The sequence below is a fragment of the Halichoerus grypus genome, chromosome 4 (genome assembly GCF_964656455.1).
Source record: "Halichoerus grypus chromosome 4, mHalGry1.hap1.1, whole genome shotgun sequence".
Taxonomy (NCBI): Eukaryota; Metazoa; Chordata; class Mammalia; order Carnivora; family Phocidae; genus Halichoerus; species Halichoerus grypus.
The window spans coordinates 156,613,550-156,627,907 of record NC_135715.1 but is presented as its reverse complement, the minus strand read 5'-3'; the positions used below and the strand labels follow the sequence as shown (position 1 = coordinate 156,627,907).

The 14,358-nt window shown below is 39.8% G+C and overlaps 1 protein-coding gene across 5 annotated transcripts in view; it reads left to right on the top strand.

The window, feature by feature from the left end:
- The window catches only part of ANKRD44 (ankyrin repeat domain 44), a 319,460-nt gene that overhangs the window by 149,815 nt on the left and 155,287 nt on the right, over window positions 1–14,358 (top strand). For all 5 annotated transcript variants that reach the window (XM_078071145.1, XM_078071141.1, XM_078071144.1 and 2 more), the window contains exon 3: window positions 7,856–7,934. In XM_078071145.1, the coding sequence (XP_077927271.1) occupies window positions 7,856–7,934 (79 nt within the window). The remainder of the gene's footprint in view (window positions 1–7,855; window positions 7,935–14,358) is intronic.

Here is a 14,358-nt window from a genome sequence, read left to right as displayed (position 1 = left end):
GGCAGAAGACATGAACAGACATTTTTCCAAAGAAGACATCCAAATGGCCAACAGACACATGAAAAAGTGTTCAATATCGCTCGGCATCAGGGAAATCCAAATCAAAACCTCAATGAGATACCACCTCACACCAGTCAGAATGGCTAAAATTAACAAGTCAGGAAATGACAGATGTTGGCGAGGATGCGGAGAAAGGGGAACCCTCCTACACTGTTGGTGGGAATGCAAGCTGGTGCAGCCACTCTGGAAAACAGTATGGAGGTTCCTCAAAAAGTTGAAAATAGAGCTACCATATGATCCAGCAATTGCACTACTGGGTATTTACCCCAAAGATACAAAAGTAGGGACCCGAAAGGCTACGTGCACCCCGATGTTTATAGCAGCAATGTCCACAATAGCCAAACTGTGGAAAGAGCCAAGATGTCCATCAACAGATGAATGGATAAAGAAGATGTGGTATATATATACAATGGAATATTATGCAGCCATCAAAAGGAATAAGATCTTGCCATTTGCAACGACGTGGATGGAACTGGAGGGTGTTATGCTGAGCGAAATAAGTCAAACAGAGAAAGACATGTATCATATGACCTCACTGATATGAGGAATTCTTAATCTCAGGAAACAAACTGAGGGTTGCTGGAGTGGGGGGTGGGGTGGGAGGGATGGGGTGACTGGGTGATGGACACTGGGGAGGGTATGTGTTCTGGTAAGCACTGTGAATTGTGCAAGACTGTTGAATCTCAGATCTGTACCTCTGAAACAAATAATGCAATATATGTTAAGAAAGAAAAAAAGAAGAAGAAGAATGTAGCAGGAGGGGAAGAATGAAGGGGGGGAAATCGGAGGGGGAGAAGAACCATGAGAGACGATGGACTCTGAAAAACAAACTGAGGGTTCTAGAGGGGAGGGGGTTGGGAGGATGGGTTAGCCTGGTGATGGGTATTGAGGAGGGCACGTTCTGCATGGAGCACTGGGTGTTATGCACAAACAATGAATCATGGAACACTATATCTAAAACTAATGATGTAATGTATGGGGATTAACATAACAATAAAAAAATTAAAAAAAAATAGAGATTTAAATAAAAAAAAAAAAAAGAATTAGATGTGGTTTTGAGGTTTAGACTTACAGTTTGAGCATGTTTAGATATAGCAAAATGTACCAGTGTTTCTCATACATCCATGTTACATTCAAATGGATGGGTTAAAATACCGAGTGATGATTGAATAAAGTTGTTTGATGCTGGAGGTATATAGGGGCAGAGATTTGCTGTCACCTTTGAGGCATAGAAAATTCCAGCTAAGGTATATCCAGCTCCATAGGATAGTGTGTGCGTGGAAAATGAATATAAATCTAAATTTTTCTCTTACGGTAACTTGGGGTAGACATTGATCCAGCTCTGCTGTGTCTAGGTGAAGGCATAACTTGAGTTTTCATTGAAAGTTGAATTAAAACAATATATTAAAACTCTACACATCATAAGAAAAAGACTAAAACTGAATAGAAGTGGGTAAAGTATATGTACAGGCGATTCGTAGTTGAAGAAGCCAAAACTTTTATTTTATTTATTTTTATTATTATTATTTTATTAACATTAAATGTATTATTTGTTTCAGGGGTACCGGTCTGTGATTCATCAGTCTTACACAATTCACAGCGCTCACCATAGTACCTACCCTCCCCAATGTCAAGCCAAAACTTTTACTAAACATATGAAAAGAGCCTTAATTTCACTTGTATGTAGTGAAATGCAAATCAGAGCAACAATGAAATATTGTGTCAGGCAATCGTATTGGGAAAATGTAATAAGGTTGATAGCATCAAATATAGGGAGGAATGTTGGGGAAAGGAACACATTTATGGCTAGGGAGTATAAATTGTAAAACTATTTCTGAAAGCTATTTGAAAATACCTAATAAAGTTGAGTATGTATATACACTGAGATCTCGCACTGCCTTTTCTTGGTACCTGCCCCAGAGAAATTTTCATCCATATGCACAGAGAGACATGTACAAATATATGCATTGCAACACGATTTGTCGTAGTGAAGAATTGAAAACAGTCTAACCTGTCTCCTCTCTCCCTCTCTCTTTTTCTCTCTCTGTCTCTCTGCCTCTCTCTCTCTCTCTCTCTTCTCTCTCTCTCTCTCTCTCTCTCTCACACACACACACACACACCTCAGTTATTTTCTAAACCATTGCAAGTCACAGTACTTAACGGCACTTCACCCCTAAAGCTATTTTTTAAAACAGAATTCTGAAGCGGATATAGAAATGTCAACTTACTTGATTTTGCCGGTGGGAACACACAGACCTGTTATTTTCTGTACCTCTCTGTATCCATGAGATGTTAAAGCTTGAAAGTAAACATGAAAATTTTAAAAAGAACCATGACATTTGTTTCTCTGCTTTCTTTTCCTCTTTACAAATTTCTTGTAATTCCTCACCTGAAGACCAAGCATCTTTCCCATTGTGTGTCGTTTGATTTAAATCTCTCACATGTCTTCGGCTCTTTTCTTCACGTGATTTGAAATATCTCCACGGTAACTATTTTGTGTACAGAGTTGTTTTAGACATCTCCTGGCTTCTAGTGATCTCTGTTCACTATTGTATTAAGCTCGTTGCACCTAAGAAGCTTGCTTCTTTGCTGTTTGTGGGAGTTTGGATTGACAATCGGAACTTCACTTCTGTATTTCATGATGGCAAGGCTTAGCAGGGCTTGTTTTCTTAACATTGCTTCATCTGCCTGTCTTGGTATGTAAGATATTTATATGTAGGGAGGGATATTTGTAGAACTGTATGATAGATACTTACAGTGAAGATTAGGTCATGCACTTCTAGCTGAGAATTTCCAAAGCATATAATAAACAATTCTTAATCTTCAGAACAGAGGCTTGGGGTGCCCCCTACACAGTATTTTTGTCTGCCAGAATGGCCTCTCTGCCCATGTCAAGCTCACTTTATGTGTACATACTTCAAGTTCCCTATTTTCTTTCATCTGCCTCTTTGGTAAACAGACAGAAACTTCCTCTGCCTGATCTCTCTCTGACATACTGCAAATTTAGCTCAGACACCAGCTGGCTGTGTGTGTCTCTGGCTATTCATAGAAAGGAAGGGTTTACCTTCCTTCCTTCTGGAGAAACCTGTGACTTTTCATGGGTCCGAATCTATTTTCAAAGGGCTGTTTGGAATCGGAGCTACTGTAATGGGAAAAGGTCTTTTTTGTGATACTTGAATAATCTTTTAAAAAATACACTGATGAGTCATGTGTGTTTCTCATGTGTGTTGACCATACTGTGCTTGCTTTTGAATGATTTTCTCCTCTTGCATTCATGGGTGTTGTAAAGACCGCCATGATCACCTATCCGCTGTTGGTCATCACGGAGCACCCATGGGAGCAGCAAGTAGCTGTGAACACAGAAGAGCAGAACGCTTAGTTAGCTCAGCCACTGTGTCTGTCTGAATGCCACTCTGGTCCTGGCCTGGTCCTCGATTCTAATTTTGATCCAGAAACAATCCCTAAGTCAGCCTGTAAGATATAGGCTGACCTGGAAGTCTGCCCCTGGGTTTCCGAAGCTTCCAGATAAGCTGGAGCCAGTAGGGTTTCTAGGGAGTCCTGGACAAGATGTACTTATTTCCCAATTCAGAAGCGATTTTTTCTTGTCAGTTTAGATTTCCTGCCCAGGGCAGTTTGGGATTGGGTGAGTTTCAGGGCAGTATTCGAGAAGACATTTGTCTCATCACTTTTGGTAATTTTCATAAATAATTTAACATCACAGATATCACTAATTGCCACTTCCCTGTTACTATTTTTATTCGGATGCCCTAGATTTGGAAACTGGTAACTGGACCGTAAGTTTCTTTAGGGTGAGGACGGGATGTTTTTAATTTTGTATTCCTAACATCCGCCACAATGCCTAGGGTATAATAACTTCTCAATAAAGGTCTATGTCTAGAACATATGGTGGAATAAATGGTTCTAAAATGTATCCCAAGGTCACTGTCCTTATTTTTTCTTCTCCTGTCCTTCTTGTTTACTCTTCTTGTTTTCATCTCTCTTAGACCAAAGTCTTAGATGATTGCCAGCCTCATGTGTTTGTACTGCTTTCTGAAACTCTTCCTACACACTCCTTCCTCAAATTTTGTTCATTTAAAAAGAAATAATCTTTTTTTCTTCTTGAGCTTTGTCTTTCGTATCTTAAATGATTTTAAACAGTATTCATATCTCTGATTCTTCTGTTATCTCAAGTTCTTTCTGGTTGTTATGCCTGCTGATTCTTGCTTCTAGTTAATTGCTTCCACATGGGTCTTGCAGCTTAGGCTTGTGAGCTCATCTTCAGTGGTGGTTTAACTGTGGGTGTCCTGAGTTGCTTGTATTGAAGACACATCTCTTTAGACAGATTTTGTTTCTTCTTCTTGACACCCTATGGATGTCCTTGGCCTAGAACCAATTTTATGCCTATTTTTCAGCTTGAAAATTCCTGGACTGTGCAGGTATTGTGAATTCAAAACCCCAAACCACATGAGGACAGATTCTGGGAAGGCAAATGCTCAGTGGAGACACTTTTATTCTCCCATCAGGAATCTAGGCCAAGTCATTGCCTTTCCATCTACCTGTGAGAGTGTTTGGCTTTTTTTCAATATCAATTCATTTCAAGAATCTTTCTTCAAGACCACTTCAAGGATTTTTCTCTATGTGAGGGTGTCAGTTCTAGTTCTTCACCTCATCTCCCATCCCCAAGTGCTGGGCAAATCATACAATCTCTCCAAATGTGCAGATTCCCTAGCTTTTCAATCTAAAAAAAATCACTATCTTTCAAATGATGATAATAAGCCTTAACAACAAGGTTCTGAGAGATGTGTCTCTCCTTGTAGGGATGTTACAAGATTTGAGTAGTAGAATAGATAAAAGGCAGTTTGAAAAAAAAAATTAAAACACTCTATAATTAGGTTTTGTTTCTTCTTCTAGAAACCCTAGGGGTATCATTGGCCTAGAACACATTTTTACTAGTATTATTACTAGTATACTCTTTTCCTCAGACTCTTTTCCTTCCTTCTCCTACCATTACATCTCCTTGTCCATTTGTCTAGCTTGTGGCCAAGTAGAGTGGCCTTATCCTTAGGCAGAGGATGAACTGCAACCTCCCAGCTGATTTGACCTGATTGAGGATGGTGATTACTGTGGCTCTGTTATTCTCCGCACATGACTCTGTATATCACTCAGGTTCCTTGCTAGAGCGCTGGTGTTGGTAACCCTTGGTCAGTAGTTATTGTTTAGTTAAGTGCATTGCTTTTTTAGTTGAGGTCTTAGCAGCACATGAAATTGTTTATATAGTTGTGATACTTTGGAGAACCAAAGAACTGCTGCCTGAATACAGATCTTCTTTGTAGTTACATGTGTGTGGCATGCCACTGAACGAGGGTATCAATTGGTATAGTTGTTCTGGAAGCTACAGGAAACCTTTAAATGCATGTCAACAGGAACACTGGTAGTACCAATCAAGAATTTTTACTTTGTGATCTCACATAACACACCCCTTTTATGTTATAAAAACTTCAGTTTGAACAAGCCATGTCATAAAAGGGGCCACAGAATTAGCAAAGCCAGTCTTATAATAACAGGCCAACCAGTTTTAGATATTGGGGTTTTCTTGGCTTTTTATTTGAGGGCCAAGCTCTCAGACAGAGCATTGACTTTGCTTCAGGTCAAATGAAGTCATAATTTGGGCTGGTTAGTCCTTGTTTAAATCACTTAGGTAAGGTTTAATTTGTTGAACCAAACCCTGGAACCAGTTCAATTGACAGAAGAACATATAAATATGTAACTTTTGTCATAAGACTCAAGAGAAATGTTTCATAGATATAGTGGGGATTCAAAGAGAATATGAGGCTAAGATGAAAAGTGCTTGTAGAGATGGCAATAGAAGAAATAGAAAGAGAAAACATTTGTGAAAGTCTAGTATCAGTTCTTTGTATAGTTCTCTGTGCCAGTTAATACACTTGAAATATTTTTCAAATTTTCAAATACTGAATCTCTATTTTCATGGAAAGTGTGACATAACTATAAGACGGTTAACGATGGTTGTATATCTTTCAGAATTTTCTGTGGCATACCTTTACTTTATATGGTATAGTTACATGACTGCCCTATTTCCACTTATCTGTAATAATTGCCTGCAACATACATAGATGACATAAATTCCCAGCTAATTCAGACTTCTTTTTTTTATCCACTTAAAAGTTAGTCCAACCCTTCATGAAACCTATTTACCAGACCTCCTAACAAATAGACTGGTTTGAAGATCAGTTCTTGTCATATCTCCTGTCTGCCATCTGTTTTAGATATTAATAGTCACAAAATGCCTAAAAGCAGTAGTCTGAAGGAGACTGACAAAGAGCAGAGGGCCTGAACTGTCAGAAAACAGAATTGTGTCCTTGGGCAAATCCGAGGGTGGTTGGGTAGGTTGTATAATCAAGTGATAACAGGAACAATGATTAAAATCAACAGCAGCTTCACAAATCTTGAAACTAAAATGCATGCTAGTTTTAGGAGAAACCTCAAAGACATAGTATACAAACTTTGGTTACCATTGTGGAACAGTCAGGGAAGTTTATAGAAGAAGCAATATGCATAGACCAGTTCAATTTGGCTGATTTATGCCGAGCATCTAGTTTGCTGCTCCTGTGGGCTCTGATAGAGAGGAGTAAGACCAGTTCTTTACCCTGTGGAGTTCTTAGTCTTGGGGGCAAGATATCACACAACTATCTATGCTCATGACAAAACAGCTTTGCCTGGAGCACTTGGTGTGCATGGGCCAAGCTTCATGCCTGCCTAGGGCTTTATTTACTGACATTATCTTGAATTCTCTCATCAGATATTCCAGTTTACAGATGGAGAAGCAGCAATTCTCCCCCCTGCATTTTATCGTGTTAACAACACAATATATTAAATGCTTTGCCAAGGACTTAGACTGAAGACCGATAGGCAAAAGTCCAATCTTGGCTCTGCTATATACCTATGGGGTCTGGAGGAAATTTCTTAATTTATCTGAGCCACAGTTTTCTCATCTGTAAAACAGAGATAGTAATATCTACCTCAGCTCTCAGCTTCAACGTCAGTATTCTCAGAAAGGCCTTATTCCACCATTCTAAGGAATCTTGTTCCCACCTCCCTGGTCACTGGATCCCATTACCCTGTCTTAGTTTTGGGATAGCCTTTATCACCATCTGAAATGATGTCATGTGCCATTGGTTTCCATGACTACTGACAGCCTCCCCACTCGAATGTAAATTTATGAGGGCAAGGACTGAACCCCAAATCTGGTTCGTGGCACATAGTAGGCATTCAGTAAGTGTTACATGAATGGGTGGTGAACTAGGCAACAGTTAATAGAGATGGAAAGGAGAAGCTGACTGTACTTAATGTTTAATGTCCTTACGAACAATTCCACTATGTTCCTTTAGAAAGAAAACAAATCATTGCATGCTTTGAACACTGCTATTAAGGTAGGTAAAAGGGTTTGAGTTTTTGTTTTTGGTTTTTTACCATAAGGAAGGTCTGAAAATAAATTGAATTTCATCATCCGTTGCATGATAGTCTGTCCCTGACCTGAGCTGGGCTCCAACAAAAGGAGCCCGGAGACAAATACAACACACAGGCACAGAACGGGATCTTTTGTACATGTGACTGTGGGAGATGCTGAGAGAAATGTGCACCCAGAGCTCACCTGAGTAGGTTCTGGCCTTCACTCTCTCCCACAAGCATTAACCTCAGAGCGAATGACGTGTCTTATTATGTCTACTGAAGGTACCTCTAGCCTCCACTGACTTGTTTATCTTTGCCATTGTTTCAGGATTCTGAGAAGCGAACCCCGCTTCATGTGGCTGCGTTTCTGGGAGATGCAGAGATCATCGAACTCTTGATTCTGTCAGGTAAATAACCGCTGTACTTAAAAGTCAATTGCAGATGAAAATTTAAATGACCAACTCACTAGATCGACTACTACAGTGAACCCAAACTAATTTCTTTATTGTGCTCGTGAAAGTGTATTTGATCAGTGATTTTATCAGTAGACAAAAAACAATGCAAGAGGTTGTTCTTAATGAAAAATGACGTCTTCAGTAAAACATTTATATTGCCTTGAAAGTCTGATTTCTGACTAATCAGGCCCAGTATTATGAATTCAGTATATTTGAATATCTTTTCATTTTTTCATTGTTAAAAAAAAATGAACAAACAAAACTGATTCCTTAAAGCCTGCACAAACAAACACCAAATGTACGTGTGTATTTACATACATTTAAATTGTGTGGCAAAACAATACTATGTTTTGTCGTTGGATACCTGACTATGACTATGTAATAAAACATGGAAGGAAAGGAAACATATCAATTTCCAGATAATTGTTACCTCTGAGGAGGCTGGCTGGGTGAGAGAGATTTTCAGGGAAGGGTGAAAAAGAGACTATAACTCTGTAAAATATTTTATTTAAAAAAGATTGGAAGCAGATATAGCAAACATAGTTTTGTGCTATTATTCTCTTTATTTTTTTATGTATTTTAAATATCTCATCGGATTTAGAAATGTCAATGCTTTCATTTTTGGAAAACTGCGTGCTTGATACATCTCACCAAACTGGTTTCCAAAACCAGTATGTGCTTTCTCCCTTGAGTATTTGCTAGACAAATCCCCAGAATGAATCTGAGCTCATGCAACGTGTCTCCCTGTGGATTGCAGCCCGGCTGGCTTTTCCTCTCCTCCTTTTTGTCTAGGGAGATGAAAATCTGGAGGAAATACCTCTGCCCACAGACTATGCAAAACGCCTGTACTAAGGTTTTGCCTTTGTTTGTGGTAGTAAAGGGAAACTGAAGAATTCCAAAGTAAACTATGCAAAGGTAGGAGCTAATGCATGTATTCAAACAGATGTCAGGAACACTGTAGGAAAAAAACCCAAGAATTGTGCTGTGATACACCCGGATGATTCCCGTTGCCCTTATTTTTGTTGTGTTCATGTTCTGGAGGTGGATTTTCCCAGGAAACAAGTATTCTGTGCCATACAATGCATGTGCCCCGTGCTCTTGACAAGTGTGTGGAGCTTAGGTTAGATTTTGTGTGGCATTCCTGTGCTTTCAAGAACAAGCCTTCCTTCTGACAATTTTAAAGATGTTCCAGGGCTTTGTTCCAAACAAACATGTATTGTTCTGTGCTGGCACAGACTATGGCCAAGAGCCAGTACGCACCTGGCTGGTGGCCCCGGCAGTGGAAATTTGGTCCATGGAAGGTTGTAGGCAGAATCAGTGGGGGTGCAAAATAAAGAATTTTGTGGGATGACACTGAAGTGGTCCCAACCATCCAAATGTATTAAGAGACATCTCAGAGTCTCAGAGGAATGCTTAGGTCATGAATGTGCAAATTCAAAACTTTGTGTTAGACCCCCAACTTTGGTTTTTTGTTTGTTTGTTTTCCTACTTCTGAAGGAAGATTTTAATTCTGCAGCATGAAGTTGACCCATCTGTTTTCCTCAGGCATCTGTGGGCTGGTGACTTTCGAGCAACATGGTTTCACTTCACCTTCATGTGAGATGGAGTCCACCAGCCTCTCTTACATGGGGTTCATCCAGTAGAGCCTGAAGAAATTGTTCCATAGATCTTGATTTGGCACACCTGTTTGGTCTCGGAATTACTGAGCTGTTAGCCTCTCTGGTATAATTTTGGATGGTACATGCTATGAAATTTGTCCTCTTCCTCATATCAAATTAGGAAGGCTTAGGGTATGGGAGAGCATTGGGGGAAGTGCTTTAGAAATTTTACTCAACTGTGGAAGCTTAGACAAACTCTTGGAATTCACATGGCTTTAATTTCCCTGAAAGGTCCTTTATTCAATTTGTATATTAAATTCCTAAAGAAATATCATCACAAGAGCATGATGATTTCATTTCTGAGCTTACATCTGGCAGCTGACCCTTCAGGGAATCCAACCAAACTGTTTTCCAGTTTAATAATGAATGAGGTGCTAATGATTCCCATGTTGGACAAATAATTTGGCCTTGCCAGAATAGCCCAGTACAGCTGTGTACTCCATTGTTGTATTAACTTACGGAGCGTGGTGTAACCCAAGCCCACTAAATTCCTCCTGACATTATCTCCTAGTAGCCAGGCGGATGGAACCCTGAATGCCTCTGAGTAGAAAGGGATGAATTCAGGCTTTGAAACTTTCCTCTTCTTATGACTTCCAGTTCAAATTCTGGCTTTATTTCCCCCCCCCCCCGCCCCCCCCCCCACCTCCGGCTTCTGTTTGGGAACCAGCCGAGTCAGGATTCAGGCGAAGAGAAGGTTAAGAGTTTGCTAAATCATTTGCTGGAGATGCATGAATGAGATCAGGTGAACCAATGAGTGGCTAAGAGTTAAGAGACCAGGGTTGAGCTCCAGGAAGCAGAGCACACGGGACAATGGGCACAGTGACAGGACCCTATAGAGAAACCTGGGGTGCACAAGGGTTCAAGTGCTGGGCTGAAGGAAGAAAACTGGAAGTACCCACCTTCTAACATGCTGAGTGTTTGTGAGGTGTAACTACTAATTAAAAATGATATTTATTAGAACATCGACCACAAAACGAGTGGTATTCCTGTAAAATTATTTCCTATGATTTGTCAAAAGGTAATTACCATTCTCAATGCAAATTATTGTCAGAGCAGGTGGCAGGTCATTCTTTTGATTTTTTATGCATAACAAATATTCATCCTTTGCTGTTGGATTTGATTTGATTTTTTTTTTTTTTTTTTTGATCTGGTGAAAGAGGGGTGATTAAACCAGGTAATGCTGGTTTGGGCGCCCTCAGTGTGGTGTGATTATAAAGTAATGAGACATTTTCTGGTGGGTGTGTAAACTGGTTCTAAAGGCAAGTCCAAAGGGAGTTTGAAAAATGTTTTAAGCAATTACCACATACACTGAATTATCATACACTCTTCGAGGGTTGTTGCTTTGAAGGACAGTGCTCCTGGGCTGTAATAACACTTGGTCTGTTTGTTTAAAAGCAAAATCAATAGCAAGCTGATCTCATTATATTATAATCATATTTCATATAATCTTTCTTTCATATTTGTTTATTTCTACAATTAAAAGTCAAACTTTGGTTAAACCAGCCTTAAGAATCAGTCATTCTCTCTGGCCTGTAAGGTTTTTCAGTCACTTGGTCTACCTTTATCCTTTGTTTTACTTCTTCCTAGATGACAAGGCTAAGAACACAGAAATATTGCTTCTGGGAAAGAGACTTAGTTTCCTTTACTGTTGATCTCTATGAAAAAAAATCAAGCGGTAATAGGGATATGATGAAAGTGTACTTCATTTATAATTAGAGTATATGCCTGACAACTTTGAGTTGGATCTTTGTTTCTGAAGAATCAGTTATAGCCTAGCACTTTTTTTTTTTTTAATGTTTAAGCTTTAAAATGTCCTTGGGTAAAAAGCATTTGCCTTTAAATCATTAGACATGCAGACTCTGTGTCCTTGGGTTCACAATGGTGCCTGACAGGCAGGTAAATAACATGAAGCTTCCTTTAGAAAAATCAGTTATAAATATTCAACTCAGAACCATCCGAGGTCTCCCTCTGACATGTAAACAAGACTGTTGGACGTGTTCAGCGGAAGAGGATGAGGAAGAGGGTGGCAGGGAATGACACTGATGAAATAGTCCTTGGTCCCCGTTCAGATAACTTTGCTTTTGTCATAATAATTTTGTTGTTCAGGGAGAGGAGGTTTTCCTGGCAGCTGCCTGTTTAACCTTCTGGAGGAGGATGAGTGGAGGGATGGAGACTGAAGGAAGCCACTTCCTAGATTTCTAATGATTTTTCAATTCCTCAAGTGACTCTAAAGCTGCACAGAAACAATGCTGGTGTGGTTGGTTATGACACGCCGCAGGTGTGGTTGTCTGTGACACGCCGCGGGGGTGGGTTGTCTGAGACACGCCGGGCGTGTGGGTTGTCTGTGACACGCCGCGGGGGTGGGTTGTCTGCGACACGCCGCGGGGGTGGGTTGTCTGTGACACGCCGCGTGTGGGTTGTCTGTGACACGCCGCGGGGGTGGGTTGTCTGTGACACGCCGCGTGTGGGTTGTCTGTGACACGCCGCGGGGGTGGGTTGTCTGTGACACGCCGCAGGGGTGGGTTGTCTGAGACACGCCGCGGGGGTGGGTTGCTTTACGATACTTAGCAAGCTCAGGGTCGTTTTTCTCCTTGAAAGAATTTTAATATTAAAAGCCACATTTGGATCTACATAAGACTGGAAATTTTCAGAATATATAAATAATAATAGTAATAACAATACAGTGTAAATGTATAAATTATAAGAAAAAAACAATAGAATAGATTATATGTAATATAATATATATTATAACAATATAATGGAAAAATAGAGGAAACAGGCCAAGTATATGAACAAGCAGTTCTCAGAGAATGAATTGCAAATGGCCAGTAAACAAACATCTCAGAAGATGCCCAATCTCACTATTAAACAGGAAAACCAAAAAATGTGATACTATTTTCTCCCAATCAAATTTGCAATATTTTAAATGACTAATAATATCAAGTATTGATGAGGATGTGGGAAACGAAGCACTCTCACACAGTAGCTCTCTTGGGAGGGTTGAGACTAAGGATTAAAACCAAAAGTGTGCATGACCCATGACACAGAAAGTCCTTTTCTGATGATCTCTCCTCGACAAATACTTGCATGTTTGCATAAGGAATCATTTTATGGATGTTCACAGCAGCATTGTTTGAATAAAGAAATACTGGAAACAAATGAAATACCTATCAATGGAGAGAATGTCTAAAAAGTATAGTGTGTTAGTGTTGGAATACGTGTGGTAATTAAAAGGAATGGACTCATACTGTAGGTGTCAACAGAGACAGATACGAAAAATATGTTGTTGGGTGAAATGATTCAGAGTGTCAATTCAGAAACAATTCAGAAATTCAGAATGTTACTGTAACAGGAGACAATATTCAGAAGGTTATTATGATATGATATAATCTATGTAAAAGCATACTTATAAAACACTGTAGATTTTTAAAAATTATTGTGTGATGTTTTAAATACACAAAAAGAATACTGTACTGACCACTCAGCTTAATTCTCTCAATTTTTCCATGGTACATAGATTGGCATGTGAAGGGATAAAAGAAACTGGAAGCTTATGTACCAGGCTCAGAGCAGTGGTTTTTTTCTTTTTCTTTTTTTTTTTCAGGAAGTAGGAAGAGTCCAGCATTGAGGATAATCCTCAAGAGGAATTTACCCAAATATGTAAATCCATTTTATTTTTAAAAAAAGCATTTTCATGCATTATTCGTATGAACAAAACATGAAGTAAAATAGGACTGTTGGTTTTCTTTGCGATAGGCAGATTTTCATAGCTGCTGTTCAAACTGGCTCAGTGGAAGAGACATTGAGGAATCTCTGTCTTAACCAGAAAGCATCCTTCAATGAGCAACTATTAATTTAGGTCTGCCCTGGCCTTCGACCTAGGTTGGGACATTGTGCCATTGGCAGATGCCCCCAGTTTCTATCCCTGAGTCCCTGACTCTGCTCTGCTAATAGTGAGCAAGCAATTAGGTAGTGCTTACCCCGTGCCAGAAAGTGATCTCGGGGCTTTTGTGGTTCATCCTTCTCGACTGTTCAGTGTTTCTACAAAAGTGGGCTCATTCCATATGTAATATTTCAGTACTTGCTTTTTTCATGTAACATTATTAAGAAGTCTTATAAATCATCACAGCTACCTCATATGGCTATATAGGAATTTATTTAACCAACTCTTCTTTGTCTAACCCCAAAGTTTCCAGTATTTTACTTTTATGATTAACCTTTTATAATACATTCATGAGGATTAGTCTTAACATTAACCCATAGTTACTTCCTTTAGAAACATGTTATAGAGCATTGTAGTGCACACATACACAAAGACAGAAATAGGTTGGGTGTAAGAGGGAGAGAGGGAGGAAATGGAGGGTGAGGGAGAGAGAGAGAGGGAGGGAGGGGGGAGGGAGAAGATAGAGTGAGACTAAAGGTAAGATTTCAACACGCAGTGGCAAAAGCAGGTGGACACAGGTCTGGGCAGGTACCACACACATGCACTGTGCCCCTCCTTAGTGTCCTGGTGGTCTGCCTCGTGAGGAGCTACTGGGTTGAGATGCTTAGATTCAAAATGTGGTGATAAAATGGCATTTGGAGAGACAGCAAAAGATTCCATCAGATTCTAGAGCTCTCTCACCTTTGGGTGGTATAGACTTCCATGGTCCCACCTTTCCTGGGTGTGCTTACCTTGCCTCTGTTCTACAGCTGGGGGTCTACCTGTGGGGTCAGCT